Source organism: Lonchura striata, chromosome 1A (genome assembly GCF_050655825.1).
Source record: "Lonchura striata isolate lonStrDom1 chromosome 1A, ASM5065582v1, whole genome shotgun sequence".
Classification (NCBI taxonomy): Eukaryota; Metazoa; Chordata; class Aves; order Passeriformes; family Estrildidae; genus Lonchura; species Lonchura striata.
Genome location: NC_140741.1, coordinates 35212982 through 35236240, shown reverse-complemented (window position 1 = coordinate 35236240; position 23259 = coordinate 35212982). Strand labels below are relative to the sequence as shown.

General features: G+C 37.2%; 1 protein-coding gene and 1 long non-coding RNA gene across 5 annotated transcripts in view; one reads left to right on the top strand and one right to left on the bottom strand.

The window, feature by feature from the left end:
* The window catches only part of SLC13A1 (solute carrier family 13 member 1), a 57717-nt gene that overhangs the window by 28816 nt on the left and 5642 nt on the right, over positions 1-23259 (bottom strand). For 3 of the 4 annotated variants that reach the window (XM_085569012.1, XM_085569014.1, XM_085569015.1), the window contains exons 2-5: positions 10869-10911; positions 5648-5781; positions 3751-3879; positions 2842-2978 (exon numbers count right to left, since the gene is read on the bottom strand). In XM_085569012.1, coding sequence (XP_085425138.1) covers positions 2842-2978; positions 3751-3879; positions 5648-5746 — 365 coding nt within the window. In that variant the 5' untranslated portion in view covers positions 5747-5781; positions 10869-10911. The remainder of the gene's footprint in view (positions 1-2841; positions 2979-3750; positions 3880-5647; positions 5782-10868; positions 10912-23259) is intronic. The other variant, XM_085569013.1, reaches the window with a different exon arrangement.
* On the top strand, positions 2975-10045 carry LOC146763440 (uncharacterized). The gene is made up of 2 exons (XR_014951961.1): positions 2975-8358; positions 9622-10045. It is a non-coding gene; the product is annotated as an uncharacterized LOC146763440 (long non-coding RNA).

The window sequence follows — 23259 nt, the reverse complement described above, 5'->3', positions numbered from 1 at the left end:
TGAAAACATTTAAAACTGGATTTTTCCCCAATAAGGGAACCTTGTTTTTCCCTGTGCACTTTTAATTACAGAGATGAAATGATCTGTAGACCAGCATGTCACCGACCTGATTCAAGACAAATTGTCATCAGTAGTGTAAAACTCATTAATTTAGGCAGGTTTTGATTAGGTCCTCAGACATAAGCTAGGGAAGAATTGTGTTTCTTATGCAGAAAATACGGATCACAATAAGCACACTGAATATGAATTTTCACACTGTAGAAAAATGCCCTTTTAGTAGGACTTGCAAGAGGATTTAAAAATAAAACAAATTAAGACATTCACTAATGTATTTTAAAACAATTCATCATAAATTTCCAGCATTAGATGGATTGATCATCAGGTTACCATTTGGTACAATTCGGTGGACTCTACTGAGGGACTCGAAAAGTGATTGCAAAATTATAAAATATATCCTATTCTGTTTGGCCCCCATTTTTCTGCATTATTTTCCCTGTGTTACTGTTAAAAAATATTATGTATGGAATGTTGGATAATTATTTCATTATATCCAACTACAAAGTCACTCTTTGTTTTGTAGTGCACAATCAGTATTTTATTACCCTTTCTAGTCCTTGCAGGTTGCATAGACATTCACTTTTCTCATCTAGTCTGCAGATGTTACTGCACAGCTCAAATGACAGAAAACCTTTACACAGAATGACAGAATAATCTGGGCTGTGAAAACCCTTTATGATCATCCAGTCTAACCATAAACATAATTGCCAAGTCCACCACTAAACTATGTTCTTAAGTGCCACATCTACACATCTTCAAATACCTCCAGGGCTGATGACTCAATCCTTCCCTTGGCATCCGGTTCCAATGCCTGACCAACCATTCACTGAAGAATTTTTTCCTATTGTCCAATCTAATCCTCCTCTGGCCCAACTTGAAGCCATTTCCTCTTGTCTTTCACTTTTCACCTGGGAGAAGAGGCTGACCTTCCCTTGGCTACAGCCTCCTTTCAGGGAGCTGTAGATACTGATATGGTCACCCCTGACCCTTGCTTTTTCTCCAGACTGAACAACCCCAGTTTCCTCAGCTGCTCCTCATAAGGCCCTCATGCTTCAGACCCTTCACCAGCTTCACTGGACTTTCATCATCACCTCAATGTATTTCTTGTAGTGAAGGGCTCAGAACTGAACACAGGATTTGAGATGCAGCCTCACTGGTGTCGAGTACTGGGAGACCATCCCTGACCTGATCCTGCTGGCTGCATATTTCTGATACACATCAGTTTCTCCAGAAGAATATATAATGGAAAATCAGAAGTCTCTTGCTATTTTACTTTCACTGCTGCACCCTTTATGAGCTGTAATGCAGAGGTCTCGTGCAGTGATATCTCTGTCCTGGGCTGGGTGGGGCTGCAGCGTGCACAGGCTGCGGGCAGCTGAGGAGGGAATGTGCAGAGAGCAGCACCATGCCAGCCACGGGCACAGCTGGTGAGCAGCAGATGCTGAGAGGCGGGTAGATCACCGAGCTACCTTCACTCCTCATTTCATCCTTCACAGATCATCTCATCACAATCTTATCATCCCTTTGTCATGACCAGGAAATGTGGTAGATCTGAAGGATGCTTCCTCAGGGTTACAACTCTGGAGTTGCCTTAGGTATCCTCAGATGCTGGCTTCAGGTTTGACTGTTCACAGCAAGTTCCCCAGCAATGTTCAGCTTAGCACAGCACACCATCCACTTGTGTTCTCCCTTTCAACATTTCAGTGTTCAAAAAAGAAGCCGAAATAAATAAGCCAGCATAGCACAAGAATACAGCTTAAGGTAACGGGAGGCAGTAGAACAATGCAAGGAGAATGTTTTTCCTAACAGAAAGCTACCAGCTATCAAAAGAGGCAGAACTAAATCAAAATACATGTGATATTTAAAATTAGGTCAGTCAAATTGCTGATGAATAGAAATAATCAAGCATTCTTATGAGAATGTTATTAGTTAAATCACTTAAGAGGCATCTTATTTTTTAGACCTGGGGTTTCTGGTTTTCTGACCATTTGCTTCCTTTCTGCTTCCTGGCAAGGTGTCATGAGCTTGATGTATTCTGGGAAGCTAAACATGCTCTATAGATCTTATGAGCATCCCTACTTGTACGCTAACATATGCCTCTGTCAGCCTAAACCTCTTTTGGAAGTTTGTAAAGCAAGGAAAGCAAGATTTTTCACTTCCAAAAATGTATGTTTATAGTAAGTAAGAAGAGTGTGATTTCGTTTACCTTATCACCTCATCCAACTGAGGAAGTGCCTATCCTTTGATTATTTTTTTCATATGTAGACAAAGGAAGACACCTTAAGTAAATGTTAATGTAACACCTTAAATTATCTTAATGTGTTTTTCCTTCCCCACCACCTGCTTAGTTGCATTATTTGCTTTTTCCCCCTCACTCTGTATTTAAACACTTTTTGTATTTTTGGGAATGTCCAGAATTTTGAAAACACTATTGAAATAAAAAAAAATCAGCAGAGAACAAATTTTGTGTTGTAGGCATTGGGTGGGAATGTTCCAAAGACCATCAAGAAATGGCACCCCTATATTATTTACAAACGAATCATAATTTTTGTTCAGAAGGATCCTTATTTTGAATAGAAGCACTTCAGGGAACTTTCAGTTATAATTTTAGCAAAATATTAAAGTGTCACCTACAAACCATTCATAGCATTTAAAATATCTCCTTTGTTTGAGTAGAAAAGAAAGGCTGGATTTCTACTGTAGAAAAAGAACTAGGCAATTATTTCTGGAATACATAGCTTTGCACAAGTATTATTGTCCTTCAAGACATTGTTTAGCACATACCATGCAGGGTTGACACCCACCAGCATCACCATTTTTAAAGCCACTCTTTTGTGAAGATTCCATTTTTCTATTGATGTTGCCAAACAAATTACTCCAATCAGCAGCAGATGAAAGTCTTTAAAATAAGCAGCTGCTACCTGAAACAAAAATAAAAAAATAAAAAATTACAAAAATCAAAAAGAAACAAGAAAAATAAACCCATTTTTAAAATTAAATGGTGAATTTCTTTTAGCATTTGGTAATACTATTTTAATTAAAAAAAAATAAGTAAGATTATATTATTAAATAAATAGACTCTTTTTTTCTTAAAATTAAACTATTAAGGTCATTGGTACTGTTAAATTCATTTAACCAAATGATTCAAGAATAAATGCACTAAAGTCCATATGGTTAAAACAAAATAAAAATAAAACTTAGGATAAAACAACCTAAAATCATCAGTCACATCTCACATACTTACTAAATCAGCAGTTCAATATTGTTTTTTTTTACCTTTTTATCTATCCAACAGGTAAAATAACAACTTTAAACATAGACTTAGATTATGATTATCTGTGATTTCATCTCTTTGGCATGAAGGTGTATGGTCAGCAGTTTGCACATGGTGTCATTATTGTGACATTTTGCCTCTGTAATATTAAGGGTATTTCATAACTACCTAGCATTTTCCCATCAACTAGGATCTAAACACTGAGCCACTATCTAGAAGAATTTATTAAAGAAATTATCAAAAAAGTGTTCACAAGTCCTGAAGACAAAGCACGTGAGCAAGTCTTGAGGCAGAAATATTGTGATCAGCACTCAGCAAATCCATGCATTTGGCTGACAGGTTTCAACATTATGTGCTTCATTCTTTGGAGTTTTGATTCCTGATATGCACAGTATAAAACAGAGAATAATAAGGCTTACCTGCTTGGATCCCATTATACCAAACAACGGGAACATAAAGGCAGGGAGCAAAGCTGAAACAGCCAGTGGCAAAGCTTCTGTGAGCCAAAAGATGGCAACTACAAACAGTGTGTATGCACATTCTGCTTCCTAGAATACAAAAGGCACCAATAAAAACATGTGTTGGTCATCCAGGGGGAAAAAAATCACAATTAGTAGATTCCCCACACCTGAAAAAATTAGTAAAAGGATCTGCATTAGGGTAGTTATTGTGTGCTGTTGAGAATCCTGCTGAGTTATGAAACACAGTCAGTAAAATAGTGTAGAGAATTTTTTTCTAAGTCATAGTAAAATTATTTAAATTCTATCACTCAGGAACGGTGGGAAAAAAGTCAGCTGCCTATTCCTTCAAGGACAATTAATCATCATCTAGGTCATTCTGGAGCATTCTGAGGCCATGAATTCCTATAAATCAAAACATTTTGCCTCTGTAAGCAAACCTTTAAGACTCCGGGGTACTCACAGTCAATAATTGGTCAAATGTTTTCTCTCCTTAAGTCTTGTCATCAGTATCAATAAGGCAAAAATATAATCTAACAAAAAAGTTATCATACAATACTGACAAGAAACATAGCTGCTGTTTTTCAGGCTTGTGATTTTAGCAATTGTCTTATTTCAACTCCTTAAAACCAGGAGGGTTTTTTCCCCTTTGTTTATCTTTTTTTTTTTTTTTTCCTCTCAGGAGAATAATTTTCACTACTGTCTGTAAAATGCAGCCCCAGACAAATATAATGAGGTGAATTAAATCTAGTTTCTTCCAAAGTATTAGAAATCTCTTTTGTGTAGCTTTTTATTTATATTTCTGCTTTCAAGGAAAATGGTTTGGAGTTCTTAGTGCCCCTGGTTAGGGTATGAAACTACTCAACAGCAGCAGAGATGATTTGTACTGGGAAAGGAACAGCTTAATGATGTAGCTCCTGGAACCTTTGACTGGAAAACAACAATATTAAACCTAAGTCAGTCAGTTGTGGCTATCATTTCTTTTGGGGAAGAAATTCTGTTATATGTGAAACAAGTTGAAAATATCCATTCACCTAGCAAATGTTCATCTCACTTAAGTCTTATCACATTAAGAATTTCCCATGAGTTTCCTCTCAGAAAGGAAACGGAAATATTGGAACTGTGATGTGAGAGTGTGAAGTCCATTGCCGTGTAACCACCATCTAACTGTGATGCAAAGACTTCTGAACCAAATGTTCACATATTGTCATACATAGTATGTATGAAAACACATCACAGAATTCCATTTCATTCTATATAATTCTGCTGGCATCAGAGCAGTACCAAATAGAGTCACTAATAACATTGTTAGATAGCTGTTTCATCAATGTGGAGTTGTCCTAAGAGTTAGTGAATGCCAGAATTTATTTCAAGTAAAATAAAACTATAGATTTTGCTCTACTTAGGAAACAGAGGGAATTTGTCAGATCACTGAATTCAGTAATTTCCTATCAGATAACATAAAATGTGATGAACTTAAAATCCTTTAGTAAACAAAAAGTAATTGCAGCTCTTTTCCTGACAATTCTTCTCCATTGTCCATCATAAAGAGCTCTTTAAGAGTCCAAAAAATAATAATGAGAATAATATTTGCAATGTAATCCAGATGTTGTTAGAAAACAAATATGTGATTCAGAGCTTCTTGCATTCAGTACAGAATTTTACATTGAAGTGGTCTTCTCTACATTTCTGTGAAAATACACTGAGTTGACAAAAAAATAATCACAATGCAAATATTATTAATTCAAGGTCCTTTCCAACTCAAACTATCTGTGATTCTGTGAATCTGAAAAGGTCTAGGAATCACAATCTTTACATACAGGTGCAAAATAATTATCTCTCCAAGCAGGTCACTTACTTTGGTTTTGATGATAAGTGGAAGTGGAAGTAAAAGCAGTGGAGTGAGGACAATGAGCAGGAACCTTCGGTAAACCAGGAGGTAGCTGAGAATCTTCATGGTTGACGGCTGTTAGATGAACTTTCCTGAAGAAACTGCCAAAAAACATGTCTGACTTTAAATAGCTGACTCTGATTAATATTTTTCCAAGCTATCACCTTTAGCCATTGCTAAAGCAGGCCAGTAAAGCAAGTTAAAATTAAATCTGGATCTTTACTGTTTTAGTGAGTTGATTAACAGTAGGTTGATAAGATAAGTGTCCACCTTAAACCAAGGCTAGATGTCAGCCCTCTCAGGACTTTCTCTCCCTGCCCTTCCTCATAACAAGTTTATGTAATTAAAACAGGTTCTAGACAGTCAGAAAAACAAAACCTTCCGGTCCTTTCCCAGTCACTGCTGACTTCCATAGGAAGTCAAAACATATAACATACATAGAAGATATGTTCAAAACCAGTTGGGACATTTATATGAAATCATAAGAAAGATCATTTTATTAAACAGAATTAAAAATTTTGCATTGTCTTCTCTATCTATGGAGATACTAAAAACTTCCTAGGACAAGATCCTGACCTGACCTTTGCTCTGCTTTGAGTAAAAGGTTGGACTAGATGACTTGCAGAATTCCCTTCCAGCCTCAGCCTTTCTGTTACTATTATCAGTCTAGAATCTAAAGTATATGAGAAAAACATGGCCTTTTTTTCTGTCTGGCCAGGCAGGGAATAGCTCATTTTCTCTTCTTACACAGAAAAAGGGTAAGTTCTTTTTTATGTACATCATATAAAGTTTTGAGGAAGTCTAAGAGTAGGAGACTTTTTGAGACAAAAGTCAAAAATAAATAAATCCTTTTGCCTGAATTCTCTCTCCCTTTTGTCAATAAAAAGAACACTTGGTACTATCTTTGTAATACAACAAAATAGCATCACATAAAGAACAGGAAAAGATAGGAAAGAAGCTTGTACACTATCTGTGGGTGAAGATTAAAAGGGGGAAGAACACTTTGTTTTGTGCTCAATATCTTACATGAAGCAGAAAATTGGAAGAGGAGATAGATGAAGAATTGAGCTGCCATCAGAACTATCCAAAGGACAGGTAATAAAGGTAGATTTTTGCTATCCATACAACCTTTTGATTATAATTCCATGTGTCAAGGTACAGGCAAAGGAAGTGATCAGATTGTCGGTGTTGAGTACACACTTCTGGTTTGAGGAAGGCAGGACTTTGGCTATGGGAAAGCAATATCTCATATCTAACTGTCAGCAAGCAATTGACCGAAAACCCAAAGGTGAGAAATAAACTGGATAAAGAAAAATTACATAACAGCCTTGCTACTGGGGAATTGGGTAAACAGCTTTGACACAACTTAGGGAGATGAGACCTGAGGCTTCATGGGAAGAAGATGTAAGGGATTAAAGACGTTCAAGTGAACTGGTAACTTTTGAAAGGGGCAGCTCTAAATATATAAAGACAAACTTGTTTAAAGAATTCAGAAACAGAATCAGGAAATCTTCAAATATCCACAAATCAAAAAAAGAATTGGGTGAGATCTGTAAAAATCTGTGCTATAAAGGAATAACAAACATTTAGACTTATAAATTCAGAGGATTGTGACATGAAATATATTTCAGTTGGAGAAGTCACAAAAAATTTCAATTAAAGTGTCAGAACTAAAAGGAAATGAGAAGAGGGTGATTTAGTAAACAAAAGGGAAGAAACTGCAGACAGTGCTGGAGTATTCAACACTTTCTTTGCTTCAGTCTTCACAAAGGTAAATGGAAGTCAAGTTAATTTTAATATGAAAAATGGAACTATGGGGACAGTGATGGTGGGAGCAGTGAATATTTAGATTTAATATATGTATTCAAGTCATAGTTCCAGAAGAAATTCACCATAATTCATGGGTGATAATTTGTACAGTAATCTGAGAACTGGTTTAGGTTATATTTGAGTATATTTTGTTATGCCAAGTATTTGAAAAACTTTGGAGTATTACAAGTTTCTAGAAAACTGATCAGACATAAATCAAAATTAAATATGTCACATGAACTCAATTTAGTTTTATTTTTTCTTGGAACAATTCACTTAGTGGCTAAAGATGTAAATTATATGCATTTTATTTTACTTCAATAAAGTTTTTAGATAAACTAAGAGCAAGTCAGAGGTAAGCAGAGAAGAAATGTTCTAGGGGAAATTATGCCTGTATGTACAAGTTATTTTTAAAAAGTTCTTGAAGAGCAGTTGAAATTGTTTTGAAGATATTACAAATGGCATCCTTAAGAGGTCAATTTTGCTTAGTTTTCTACTGATATTTTTGTTGATGTTTTTGAATCATAAACTAGTAATCAGCAGGACAAAGATAAGACCTTCTAACTGATACTAGACCATAAAATTTGCTTTTTCAGCATTCTTAGAAATCACTGATATAGAGAAATGCTGCATGGAGATAGAAGTCCAGAACAAAGGAGAAAAGAGACTTCCAATACTAATTCAAATAAAATATTGCTGAAGTGTAGAAATTGTCCTCCATAATTAAAATTTAAATTCTCAAATCTGTCTGCAGGTTCCTGGTCAGCTATCAGAGATGGTCAGGGCAGAACAAGAAGTTACCTCCTACACTGAGGAGGTTTCCTTCCAAACTTATGCTGAGATGTCTCTGGACAGTCAAGCTTCTACAGGTAACTTGAGAATAGATTGACAGGTAGATTCTCAGGGAGAGAGTAAATTTGCAGTGCACTATATTTAATGGTGGAGAACTGAAGACTTTCTGAAAGAATGGAATCTGGGACAAAATTTTCCTTGAAGACAGGAAGAAGGAACGAGAGGATATGCAATCCTGCTTAAAGAACTTTAAACATACAGCTCTGCATATGAAGAAAAAGTGGTCTTAATGTGATTTGAGGTGTTACTGAATGATTATGAAAAAAATTATAATTCAATTTGAAAAATAAGGACATATTTGCATCACTGTAAAAAAATTTAAAAGAGGCAGAGTTTCTAAGGATAAAGAATATTTCTAGTTGTGCTACCCAGTGTTAGCTGGTCTGGCTCAGTATTGATTTCTTAGTCCCCAGCCTTCTTGGAAAGTTAATTTATTTTTATTATGTCTTGAGGTAACTGTGGACATCCCTTGTGTGTTTTCTCAGCAGTTGAATTTTCTGGTTCTTTTTTCAGACCTTAGAAAAGCCTGTAGGAATGGTCCTTTTATGCTGAAATGTTGTGTAGATAGCTGTATTTGCAGCTTGGTTGAGGACTGCTATTTCTCTTTAATACTTGAAAAAGGCCTTGTGTGCTCCAAAACATAGTTGTGTGGGACAGCAAAGCAGAAGAGAAAGAGGAAAGAAAAATTCATGTTGTTCCAAAGTCTGATTTTTCAATAAAGCAAAGGAAGATGGGAGATCCAGTTATGGGAAATGAGATAGGAAGAGGGGCATCATCACACCCCAACAGATATAATCAGACAGAAGTCACATCCCCATTGGTTAGCAGACAAAAAAAATAAACTTTCCTAGGCATTATGATTTTCTGTAGAATGCATATTCCAGGACTCACAGTCCGCTTGTGAGGTCTTTCTCTTGAGTGATCCAAGAGAACTGTTTTGACTGAAGCCCTGAGCAACAAACTGTTGCACAGATCAAGCAGCATATAGTTCATGCAGTCCCTGTGGGCTATTCCAGGCAGGACCAGATGAGAGAAATGCTCTCTATGCTACTGCCAGGAAGCATGACTCCACTGGAGTCTCTGGCAAAAGGCACCTGCAGACACCCAAGGTCAGCAGTGTCAAGGGTGTAAGGGTGCTGGAGCCAGGGCTATAAGGCAATTTGCTCTAAGACCTGGGCACAACTCATGGGTAATGTGGAAGAATGGAGATATCTGTTCTATGTCCCAAGGACATCAAACCCTAGGGGAAAATAAAATGTGATTTGATTTCTGTATTATAGGAAGTACTATGTCAAGAATCACCTGAAGCAATGGAGAATGAGCCCTGCAAGAAGACAGATAAGCACTGCGATGACCCAGCATGAGCCAAAAATGTAACACAATCTCTCCTGTCCTGAGCAACACGTGAAGGCCAAGTCATGCATCACACAACTCAATGGACATTTCACGAGTATTTTACAGAGGTGATCCATAGACTATGAGAATCATATCTGTATATATATGTATCACATGACAGGAGAGAGAGTGGCACTTAGAAGGTTGTATTGGATAGTGTAAGACTTGAGCGTGGCATACATTGTATGGACTAAGGGCTACAGATTGAGATGGGATGGATGGATTTTGCTGCATTTTCATGGCAGTCTGTCATGGTGCTAGTTTGAACCATGTGATGTTTTGAAAATGTGACTAAAAATGTGGATAACACACCTGTGTTTTGGTTATTGCTGAGAAGTCCTTCCATGGCATCAAGATATTCCCACTCTGCCTCTCAGGGAGTAGGCTGAAGGTGTACAAGAATTTAGGAAGGGACACAACAAAGGTAACTGACACAAACTGATTCAACAGGATATTTTCTGACATATAAAAACAGGTTTAGCAATAAAAACTAAAGCAGGGGTGGGGGGATGGGTATTTTGGGATGAGAGACATTGCTCAGAGCCTGGCTGGGCATTACCTGTTTGTGGGAGGTGGTCAGTGTTTACTTTTGTATTAATTTTTTATTCCATTTTATTATTCCTCTTTTTCTTGCTTATTAAATATTTTAACCCACAGGTTTTCTCACCTTTGCTCTTCCTATTGCCTCCTCCTGTCCCACTGGAGTCAAGAGCTGAGTAGCAGCATGGTGCTTAGCTGGTGAACCAAGTCAACCCACCACACCTTGCAAATGGCCTTCTAAATTACAGTACCACTCCCCATCTTAACATGAAGTTAAAAACCCTTGGATTATCAAAGACAGTATGGTAATATTACCAGACCAAGAAGAACATTTCAGTTAAGCAATGCTTCCTGAAAATTTCAAAGCATGAAGACTTTAGTACAATGTGCAGCAAGGCAGGATCCATAGAAAAGTGAAAGGGGAAGAAAAAAAAAAATCAGTATTTCCTTGTCAAAGGTTGATAATTCAGGATTAGCAGGATAAGTTTACAGAATGAGATAAGTACTATATTAGAGCAACACTCTAATAGGAGGAAAGTTTTTTTACACCAATATATGACTAATTATAGTAACAAATACTGCATATACTTACAAGAACTGTAAGATGAATAAGGTATTACTCAACAGGAAGAAATCTGTGGAAAAACAGGGCAAAGGAATGTAATAAAAGAATCTTCTCAAAGACAATTGAAGGATTTATGCTTCTACAAAATTATATTAATTATTTTCAAAATTATAATTATTGATAACAGAAAAGGAGAAGCATTACCAAAATTCTTAAGTTTTTTTATACAGAAAAACTTGAATTCTGAATGTACTAAGTTCTGCACTGTAGGGGAAAGAGAAGAAAGCTCCAGAAATGGCTTGGGTAAGCACTGTTGTGGGATTTACTTCTGATTTTACACTTCCATATCTAAATTGGTCACCATAACCTTTGTTTCACAATCAACAGATAGATGGAATACTCTCCCTCCCTGCTCAACTGAAGTTCTTTAACCAGGCTGAGATGAATTACAGGGTGTTTTTCTTCACTGACTACAAAGACTTATTCAATGCATCTAACTTTTAGATGTCTGTGGTAGGACAGACTTGTTTTATCCTCTGCTTGTTTGGGAAAAAAAATTATGAAGCTCTCTGAAGTTAAGCTACAAAAGACCTGAAGCACTGAGCAAAGAAACAATTTTCTTTCCTTTGGTCTTAGGGTTTAAGCAAATGGATATAGCATGTACCCATCATTAAACAAAATTTTATCATTATTTTCAACTTCATTATTTTGTTGAAGAATTAGCTTTCAATCCTTATCACTGAAAATAAAATTGACACTATCTCTAATTTTATTTGTATATTAACTTGCCAGTGGCTGGGATCAAAGGGTTTCATTATTGCCAGAGAAAAATTAAAAGTCTTTAGTACCCAATACTGATCTCCACCTTTAGAAAGATGCCATTGAGAATAAATTTTCACTAAATAGCATGAAAATTAATTCAAAAGCACTAATTCCCAAAGAACTCACATGTTCTTCAAAGATTTTAACAGGCACAGGAAATTTTGCCTGTTTCCCATTGTTGCTGCTCATTATTTTTCTTCAAAAACATAAAAGCTTTTGGAACTGAAAATTCTATTAGCATCCCCATACAGCATAGAGAGAGAATTAAATGCTTCTTCTATTTCCCTTTTTCTTCTTATTATTACAGATGTTAAAGCAAAGCTGCACTGAGTGCAGTTCCACAGAGGTGGAATTGGATGTGTGGTCACGTGCCCCATCCTGAAGTTTTCCAGTTTCTAAGTACATATCCAAGATGACAACAAACAACTGCTCCAACAACTCTAAATGCTCTAAAAACTAGGTTAATAAATCTTTATGGAACTTTAATTGTATTTTAAACTGTGTTTTTCCTTTTTTTAAAGTATTTCCTAAGGAGCAGACTCTTCTAAGCTTAGCAGAATGCTATCAGGGACAATGAGATTTGTATAGAAAATGAGGTAAAGAATCGAAACAAAAGTACCTTTTGAGAATTTCAATAGCATAAAATTTTGAATAATGCGTGATATTTATTTGCAGATTGAACATGGAGACTTTGGAGGCCTCTTAAATAATATGGGTGTTGTATTCCTATATTCTTGGCCTGACATACTAAACAGCAATAGTAAAAGAACACCTAACCCTATTTATTTTTATAATATTCCTTTTATTTCTCTTTCTACACTACAGAACAGCTGATAAAATTCTCTTTGAAAGAGATCATTGACATCTTTGGAAAAGTAGTTCACAAAAACCAGATTAAATCAATTTTCATCATGTTATGAGAGAACAAACACATTTTATACCTACATTCAGTCTATATTGCTGAATAGAAAGAATCTGACATATTGAATACACTTCCACACTCCTTACTGCATAAAAGCAAACAAATTGAAAAGAAACAAAATCCAATTACTCGACATTGAAAATTTTAATGAGCAAGAAGTCCATTATTCATTGTAAACATGTTCCTTTTCACTTTGAATAGAAACCCACTGTACCTAAAGTACCTTAGGTCGTGATTTTTCAAGATGGCCTGTACTTAGAGCCATTTTCTTTGCATCAGTTCAAGTGCTTCAGAAATCACTATATATTCTTCCAAGTTTCTGAAATTAATTACTCTCTTCCAGTGATGCTAGGTAGCACAGAGGTTCTCCAAGATTTTCATTTATTCTGGGTACTCCATTCCTGTGATACTTTCTACTGGAATCACTGCCCAGTGACACAAAGGAGAATTTCCAAGACATAAACTACATGTAAGCTTCCTGCTCATGAAAAAGTGTAAAAGACAAAGAAATAATGGGATTTTGAAACAATTATATATGTGCTTCCTATACTTGAAGCACACCTTGAGAGCTTAAAAAGTCTTAGTTATTTGAGACAAACTCTGTCTCTACATCAATCTGCTTCTCCCAAACAGCTCCTTGATAATACTTCACTTCACCTTTGAAGCAGCTGTAAGCAGTTTTACTTCTGAGCTGAAAGTAATTTAGCTTAATCAATGAGATCTTGTGCCTACAGCAAACAAATTCTGCTGAGAGTTTTTCCTGGATGGAGTATGACATTAACCAGGTGAGGTGAATTCCACATACTCAGAACCCATCCTGGACACTTGTCAGGCAGGCCTGCAACTCAGCTTCCACAGCATGTTATTTTCTTGGCCAGGACCTCTCTGTAAGTACAGTCCTCTCAGTGAAGGAGCTGCCATGCTTCCAGTTTGCCCAATGGAGGTTTTCCCCATCCTCATTCCAGAGGCTTCACTGAATGCTTCAGACTCCTGTACATGGTGTCCAATGTGCACCTTTTAAGGACAACAGACACGTCTTCTGGCAACTGACATCTGCCATATTCTGGCAAATTTCCCTTGCCAAAAACAGTGTGGGCTGGGAAAAACCCTGAAGCCTTTATAAGCTCTTCGTCTTCCTGCTCATCGACTGAACAGGCAATAATACCATTCTGTAAGAGACATGTCATCTGGGCTGCTGCCCTTGGTACAAAGTCACAACACAAACCTTGAAGCATTTATAGGCCTAATATACCATTTAACTTTTTTTTTCACTCCTTAAAATATGGCTCTATGTTTATTCTTGTTGAATGACATGTAGTTGGTGCTGTGTGAACCCAAAATTTAACCTGCAGTGGATCTGCATGGACAAGCCTTCTTTCCAGAGGCCACACTCTCACAGTCTGGGAGAGTTCATGTGCACATTGGAGTAGCTATAAAGACAGAACTGTTTGTCTTGCGCCATGACCTAATTCTCTAATAGCACAGTTTTCAGACCTCTTCCCACTGAAATGTGCACATTCGTCATGAAAAGATAGAGATTGTGGTAGAGTTAACATAGATCTGTAAGACTTCGTTTCATAACGTGCTAATAATATTCCTCAAACTTAAAAAACACTGGCCTGGTAATGAATTTCAAAGTGTATATCTGAAAATAGTCCACAATTGTCAGCAAATGATCTGAGTTGCAAAAAAACTAGGCATGCTCTGCTAAAGTACCATCCTATACTTTTGATTTTTTTTCCATTTTGGAGGAGAAATTTTGTTTTAAAATTAGTTTCATTATATAACTCCAAGGTAAGAATTTTAACTTTCGGAAGTCTATACATTCAGGACCAGCTTGGATGAGCTTTAAAAAACCTGGTCTAGTAAAAGATGTCTCTGCCCACAGCAGGAGATGGACTTGATGTTCTTTAAAGGTCCTTTCCAACCCAGACTATTCTATGCTTGCTTTTATACAGAACACAAAAGCAGCAGGAAAAATTTCTGCCTACACTGGCACTATAAAAGGTGTCTTTGTTGGCAGGGGATTTCCCTTCATGACAGCAAAATCTTTTATGTGGACTTTTATCAAATAAAATGGGAGTCAGTAGTACCATAATGCCTGTTGTGACACAGCATGAGAAAGAAAAATATTTAAATCCTTTCCCCAATCATTTGCTAGTTTTTTTAACTTTTAATTATTCCAGGTGATGACAGATAATTGGAAGTGCTAGAATTATGCTTCTCATAATTGATGTTTTCTGTGTGATGATGACATGCTAATGTCATCAATCATGCTGGCCTTTATCTAAGATGTTTGATCAGTTGTGCTATTGTTGAGAAAATATATTAATCAGCCAAAACCATTAACTTAGAGCAAGGTTAAAATTAACTTCCTTGGATAAATTTATTCTGGTGAAACACAAAATTGAATAAAGGTAGTTTGTCAAAATTTTGTAGGAACTTTTATTTGATAGATATAACTATATGAAATTTCTCAGTGGTATAGTTATTCTAAACCAATCATTCCTAGACTTAATCTTATTTTTTTCTTTTTTTTTTTCAAATACCTAATGATTTTAACAGTTTGCTTCCCTTTAGTAAAATACATTTATATTTCCATTTTATCAATGCACTTTTTAAGTTCTCACATTTTTCCCCCAGGTTATATTTTGTTAATCAAGTTTCTGCATAATTTTATTGTGTCATTTGGAGATTATTAGAATTCTTTATTAGATCTTCTCCCACCTTGACCCAAAACTTCACGTTAAAACTTTGTTCTTCTGAATAATATCTGTTTGTCATAAATGTCTGCATGTAAAAAAATGACATGAATAAATGCATCTTATAATGTGTAATGTTTGACTTCAAAATACTTTTGAGTTTAGGGGAAAAATTTTTTTGTCAGTCTTCTTATGTATTCTTTTTTTTAGTAAAATTTATCAAACTGCTAGAAGACTTCATCCACAGTTTTCACATTGACAGTAATATATTTAGCCAACCTTCAGTTCTGCTTTCCTTGTTCCTTTCTTAAATTTTCAGTCATTTTTTTTGTCTCTTGGAACTTTCAGTGATCAGTTTATCATCATCAATAAAATTGTTTCAGTAATTTATTTCTGTAAGGTCCTGGGAATACTTCATAGCCAGATCGAAGCTGGGCTAATAATATTGAAGACATTATTTCCTAATCTTGCACTAATTTTGGACAATAAAGGTACACATGTATTTACTCAGGGATTCTTTGTAATCTTAACTTTCTCATAAAAATTTTATATTATATCTACCATCAAAACAAACCACACAAGTACTCCTATTGCTCCTCGTTGTTGCAAACAAACTCAAATGGCCATAAAACTGACTTGTGAAGCCTTGGAGTTAACTGCACATATTCCTCTTTTTCCTCACTCTGTCAAGACCTAGCAAACACTCCCCAGCCTTGGGCTGGCAGAGTTCCTCCTACACTGCCGGGACACCCAGCACTTTACTGGCAGCAAGTGTGGGCTCCTAACATGTCCCAAGCCAAGCAGTACAAGGAAAATGGGCCAGGCTTAAGGAGAAACCTTCTGCTGGAATAAGAACATAAGGTACTAGTACACATTTCACATCTCCAGCCCCATTCAACATGGCTGAGGAAATTTCCTACTAACAAAGTTAAATTTCAAGCTGAAACTGCAGCAATGAGAGGAGTCTGTAGCCAAATATACTCCACCAGGGTGGAGCAGAAGTGGTGAAGACAATCACTGACCTCCTCTTCATGCCTATATCCCTGTGTATGTATTTTACTAGCTACAGAAATTAATCACTGAATATTAGGGTAGCTATGTCATTAATAGCATGTCTTAAGAACAGTCAAAAATTCAGAAACAGTGCTGGGATGTTTCTATCTGCATCTGCTTGTCCCACTGTTTACATTGCCCATGCCCAAGGCCTATACTTGTCATGTTAAAGAAAGCTCTATGTATTTTCATAGATTACTTCTTTTACTATGGCAGGAATTTTCTGAGGGAGTAATGGAGAGTCAGGAAAAAAATCACCTGAAAAATTATTTTTGAAAAGGTCATGAGATGCAAACTGACCAAGTGCAAATTCTCTTATATCCACAGAATTACTCTGCACAAATTAGTATGCATCCTTCTTAATTTGAATAGGAGCTTTCATTGAGTTGGGGGAAAATCCTCTTAATGTCTCATGATTTAGGCAACATGAGACGTACACACCATGTTGCAATTTTTTTTTTTCTTGCAAAACATTGATTTTTTGTGGGATGAAAGATCAGCCTCCTAACAAGAAAGTATATTTGTATCTGTAATTTAATCAATAGTAAAGGAAAACATGTATTTAAAAAAAACCATATTCCAGTGAATAAAGACTAAAATTCAGATGTGAAATCACACTAAAAATCCCGCTTTGATTTCTGTAATGTTTTCATTAAATTAATACAGAAGAGAAAAGTATTAATCAGTAATTGGTTAACCATTCATATTTTCTTTAAAAATAGACCAAGCTCAGAGATCAGGTCCAGAGTTGCAATGAACCATATTTTAGGGCTTTTCTAATTTATTTCATTTGAATTTGATTCAGTATTAAATTCTAACAGCATGAAAGTTCAGGGAATACTAATCATGAGGTTTGACTTGCACCATCCCCTTTGCCTTCATTCTGAAATAATTACCTTTTTCAGGTTCAAAGCAAGCTCTAAATTAATATTGTATGGCCATGCTATTTTTGTGGAAAGAATCAGAAATCTTAAATGAACTTAAGAGGATCCATTTAAAAATGCATAAAGATGCTATTGCTTTGTTATTAGATGTAATTCTGAGTCTCCTACAGATCCCTGGAGCTCCCTGGTTCCAAGCCAGCCAGCTCACTCACGTGAGGCTGAGCCCTCAGCCTCCAGGGTTAATGGGCTCACGCAGGTTTACATCAGTGGTGGGCAAGGCACTGTTGGGCAATCACAACAAGTGATTTCGACAGAAATCTAGGAGATGGATTTGCAACACGTCAGCTATTATCTCTGTGTGGCAGATATGAAGCAGGAATAAATTATAGAAATAGATTATTTCATATCACTAAGAGCAATGCATAGAAACATGTTCAGGTGGCCAGCAGCTGATCCCAAAGCCAATACCAGCTGAACAATTTAATTTTGGAAACACCTCATGACTTAGAAATAAGTGTTCTGCCTCTTTTAATTTTCTAACATGCAAGAGGTTTTTTTTTCTCTTAATCTAGTTTCAATCTGATTAAAAACAAAATAAGTTTGTATATTAACAGCTCCTGTGGCCTGGAAACATACAACCTTTGCCAGCCCTACTGACCCACTTGCCTGCAGGATCTGCTTACATCTGGGAAGTCAAATCACCAGATCCAGTGGGTGTGAAACAGGAAGAAAGTGGCAAAAGCATACTTTATGGGTCAAAAAACCTGAAACATCTTTTATGTCTCACAAACTAACAGTATTTTTTTTTTTTATAACAACAAGTCTTCATTAGCTGTATATTTCCAAGTACCAGAAAAACATGAAAGAGAAGAAGGAGAGAGATACAACACCATAAATATGTGAAGTATGGAAATGTGGAATTCCTCACTGGAATTAGTTATGGAGTGACATCAAACACTGTCCCCTCTAACCTAGCTTCAGGTCACTACCTCTTAATTACCTCTTTGCAAAGATTAACAATCAGCCCATTTACATATATACAGCTCTGTAAAAGATTTACAGGTTTAAAAGGTAGGAATGAGTTTCAGATATCCTGGCAAACTTCCCATCTTCATGGTTCTTCCGAATCAAATCCCAGTATATCCTCTCTTCCTCACCACCCCTCTCCTCCAAAGTAAAATGAAATTCATCCAGTAGTGGAACTATACCTAGAAATACCACAAAAAATTTGTATTTTATTCTGACTTTTTCAGAACAGGGTTGATATTTTCTAAAACATATCCTGTGTAATTGTAACTTTACTTATGAATAAGTTCAGGGTATGTAGCTCAGAGTAAGAGGTGTTTTTGTGTACTGCTGGGTAGAAGGGTACAGTAGCACTGGGCTTCCATGGGCTGGATTCTTAACAGAGCAAACTGAACAGCAGTAGCTCAGATTGGGCTCTCAGCCAACTCTTGGATACACTTTAAATAAATTGCCTGCATTTCAACAAAATGATCCTTTCGTCTACTTTCCTGATGTGTGACACAGTAACTTTCATGTCAAAAAAACATGCGTAACACTCGTGGCCAACTTCCCTTATGCTATGAACACTATTTTCTACCTGATTTAGCAGTTTAAGATCTCTGTAGAACACAATTATTTATCAATACAAAGGAAATATTCTTGAAAACAACTTACATTCCCAGCTATGGCACTCGGGGCCAAATTGATACAGAACCAGCTGTTTGGGCTTTCTCTGTTTTAACCCCTGATGAGGGCAACACAGCTCCCTTTTTCTGTCTCCAGTAATAAGACTGGCACAACTCAATGCTGGCTCACCCCAAACATCAGGTTGTCCTATGGGACACCACCAGGCTCGTTGCTTTTCCCTGAGAAGAGGCAGCTGCTAGTCAACAGCAATCATTGGCAAGCAGCACATTCCTCCTGCCCACCCAGAGGTGCCAGTGTGGAGCAGAGGCCACCTCTGCAGCCCTGGTCCAGGGCAGGGCTTGACCTTCAAAACCAGACCAGTCTCTTCTGGCTGCTGAGATAAGACAGGTTGGAACAGAGATTTCTGCTGCGTTAACAGCACCATCAAGGGGCTCCCATTCCACTTTGGATTCTTGGGCACTGGCTAAGTGCAGATAGTAAGTGCTGCTAACGCACTGCAGCCAAGCATGCAGAGTGGTCATGGTGTCCCTTAAAAGATAAATATGTTGTGTGGCTATGCAGATAAACACCACTTTCCCCAGGTATTCTGAGCAATGACAATGGGAGGTTAATGAGGGTTTCTGTCAGATTCTGAAAACTCTCCTGGCTACTCAAGCAGTCTGCAAATTCCTCTGTCACAAGGTTCAATGCCTCCACATTCCTTTGCAGAGTGTCAGAGTGATCTAACAACAGGAAGCCTGCTGTTGCTGGTTGCAGAGCAACCAAGGAGACAAATAAGCTGTGTTATAACAATTTGGTCTTCAACCAGGCTCAAGTTAGTATTGTTTGGGCCAGGGAACAGTTGATCACAGCAGGGTGATGACACTGCAAGCTTCCCACAGTGTTCAAGAGTCCTCTGTTCCATTTTCTTATAGGTCTCCTCAAAGGCGAGGGGCTTGAAAGCTTTAAAAAACAAACAGCTCCCTAAACTAAATAGGTTTTATTATAATATAAAGTGAGTCAGCTAACATTTTAGATATAAAAATATCAACTAATTAGTATGCTAGGAAAAATAAATAGATAAATACTTCCTTTTTACACAGACCGCTCCATCTCCAAAACAGTCAATTCTAATATTGGTTTAGCTAGTTTTGTGAGAGCAAATTCTGCACAGCCCTCTGATGTGAACAGTTTTCCCTCTGCCCCTGTCAGGGCTGGTCAGCTGCTCTGTGCTCCTTCAGCAATTCCCATATCTGAGTTAAAGGTTCCCATCTCTGTGCCCTAATCCTTTGCTACCCCACCCTGACAGCTCTTGAACCTGCCCAGTCCCTCAGCACTCTCCCATAAGAGCAAGTTCCCTCATCCTGCCTGCTTCCCAGATGGCTGAGACAATTAAGTTTCTATTTAAGTGATCAGCATGAGTACATCTGTAGCAACAAATCAAGTGTTAAAACTGCCTGGCTCCAAATTTCTCAGTGTAGACCAACTGGCTTTTTGGTGGCCAGCACTAGGGTAAGATTAGTCAGGCCCTGCTGCTCAGCCTTGGAGGCAAAGGGAGCTGGGCTGCCCACAGCCTCATTAAAAGCCATTAATTCTGTTAATTTCTTCCTCACCTGTTTTGTCTCTTGACAGCCCACGCAGCAAATTCAGCAAACTCAGACACTCGCACAAAAAGACCTGGCAGTGTCACCAGGGCTGTGCTGTGACTGCCACATTTGGGTCTCCCCAGCACCCTGCTTTGCACCCTGGCTGCCTTCTCCACGACACAGGTGAGTCAGGCCAGCCCTGCTCCCTGGAAACAGGAGGCACAAGAGCTCATGGTACCCCCCGAGTCTGAATGGCATCAGCAAACTCAGAGAGAGGCACGTGCAGGCTTGTGCAGGAAGCTGGGGGTATTGTGGAAAGGGCCATTGCAATTAAGGCCCATCTCTTATTAAAAAAAAAAAATAAAAAGAACAACAAAACAACAACCCAATTAAAACTCACAATCAGAATAGACTAAGCTGCAAAACAACATTCTTGTTAAGTTCATGCCCACTGTTATCGATACTGCAGGCAATGGGACTATAAATATAATAATTAGTGAGGAAGCTCCTTACCTAGTGCAATTTAGCATTGACTAATCTCTATAGCTGAACATACTTGGTTTACAGCTAGTGACTGATGTGGTGCAAACTGTGGCTATGTCAAATTCTGGCAGTGGGGTGAGTTATAGCTGAGTATAACCCAAAACACACATTGCACTCTTCTGAGTTTTAAAAGTCTACATACAAGATTCCCTAATTTCCTACTAATTCACTTAATTTTAATTAATTATGCATTTACATTATATTTTTGGCAAGGTTTATTTTTGCAGTGGTTCTCCATGGTTTGGTGTGCTATGATTTGACAAAAGTTTCTCACAGAAAACATCAAAAAGCAAGTTATAATACATTGCAGTAGAACTGTATTTTATAGAAAGCACATGCATATTTGCAACATAAGTGTGTGCCAAGTTCAAACTTACAACAAAGCAATAAGAGCAACTACTTTTAATACTCAAAGTTTCTCATAAGCTCTGCTATTGCAAAGGTCAGTAGAATTCTAAAGGCAGTAAACTTTCAAACCTCTATAAGTATATAAGATCACTTAGGGAGGATTTGTTAGGATTATTTAGGGGCTACACAGTGCACTGTTAGTACATAAAAGGAAAGATTTCTTTGTTAAAAATTCTCAGTAATTCTCACTAACATATTTTTGTGTGTCTTATCACACCCCAAAGGAAAGAAAGGAGAAGGATTTTTTTTTTTTGACAGGGAGGGAATGGTAGGCATAGGAAGTACTTTATGTTTGTTTACATCCCTTTTGCTAAAGCTTCTGAATTATTAGTACTACATTGCTAAAGCTCATATGTATATCCAAAGAGTTTACATTAGTCAACTGTTACCCACTGTTTACTACAAGCTCACTAGAATATCCACCAAAACCAAACAAAAAAGATGATCTAAGTACAATCAAAGCAAATCCATTTCATGGTATTCATACAGCCGTAATTATTTCATATAGTCAGCTTTCCTGTCTCTGGACAGTGGAGCTGAGCCTTTTTTGCAGTACCAGGAAGAATGAAGATTTTCAGTGTTTCCTTTTTTCATCTCATTTTCAGTATACCCTGTTATTTCTGTCTCTCTGCTCTCTTTTCTCTGCTCCTCAGAGGACTTGCTGGCAGGCTGAACTACAGAAAAGTTCTGGCAGGCTAAACTACAAAAAATCTTAATTAAAAATGGTTCCTTTCCCTGCTTAACAGGACAGAATCCTCACAATTCATTTAACCACAGAATTTTGTCACAGTCAGGCAAAGAGTATTACTTCAGGAGAAATGGAAAGGTTTTCAATACTGGCTTTTGAAAGGACTCTGCTTCCACTAACTTGTTGAAAATATCCAGCCTTCACAAAAAGTGAATGCTCTGTCATTTGTCTCTAATCTAGCTACAAAAATGCTAATAACTTTCATTCATTCTTCAGATAATGAAATATAACAATTAATATTGTGGCCCTGAGATTCTAAAGTTGACCAGGCTTGAGTGATTACTTGTTTAAAGGGTGAAGGAGAAGCACAAGCTTCTCCTGCAGGAAGAGCAAGGGATTAAATATGTATGACCTTTTCTACTTTGAACATTCAAAAATATTTTGAATACAGGACTGTTTACTGAGATTCTCCTAATATTTTTTAAGTTCATATACAATTAAAAAGGTAGAATTTTTCATCTCATCAATTTGTATAAGGGAAAAATATGTATTAGGTGTTTAAGGATCTGATTTTCTTACAGCCAAGAAAAACCCCAGTGAAAGAATTGAAGAAAATAAAATGTTCTGAATGTGTGGAATTATGAAAATTGTTCCTAACATAAAACTAATGAGATATTAGAACAGATATTCAGGGAAGTTCATGAGAGTACTACAGGGAAGCAAGGTCTGAGGACAAACTAAATGGTGATAATAGTCCTTACAAGTGATGATGGCACCTGGAGCTTTTGCTGTGCCTCTGTGTGTGTCTTGGTGCAGCAATGGCAAAGCAGAGGTGGTGTCTGTCTGAGCAACAACAAGGTGTGTGGGTGGAAGCTCTGCCTGAATATGAGGAAGAACTTTACTCTGCAGTGCTGAGCACTGGAACAGGTTGTGCAGAGAGGCTGTGGAGTCTCCCTCACCAAAGATATTCAAGAACGATCTGGATGCAATCCTGTGCCATGAGGTCTGGGATGACCCTGCTTGAGCAGATGATTCACTGTGGTCCCTTCAGACTTAACCATTCTGTGATTCTGTGAGATATATAGATGCATAGATGGATAGGTAGCTAGCTAGCTAGAATATTCCCTGTTGTTTGCTGAGCCAGTGCCTTCTATAGCAGCATTTGGTTTGCCAAAAAT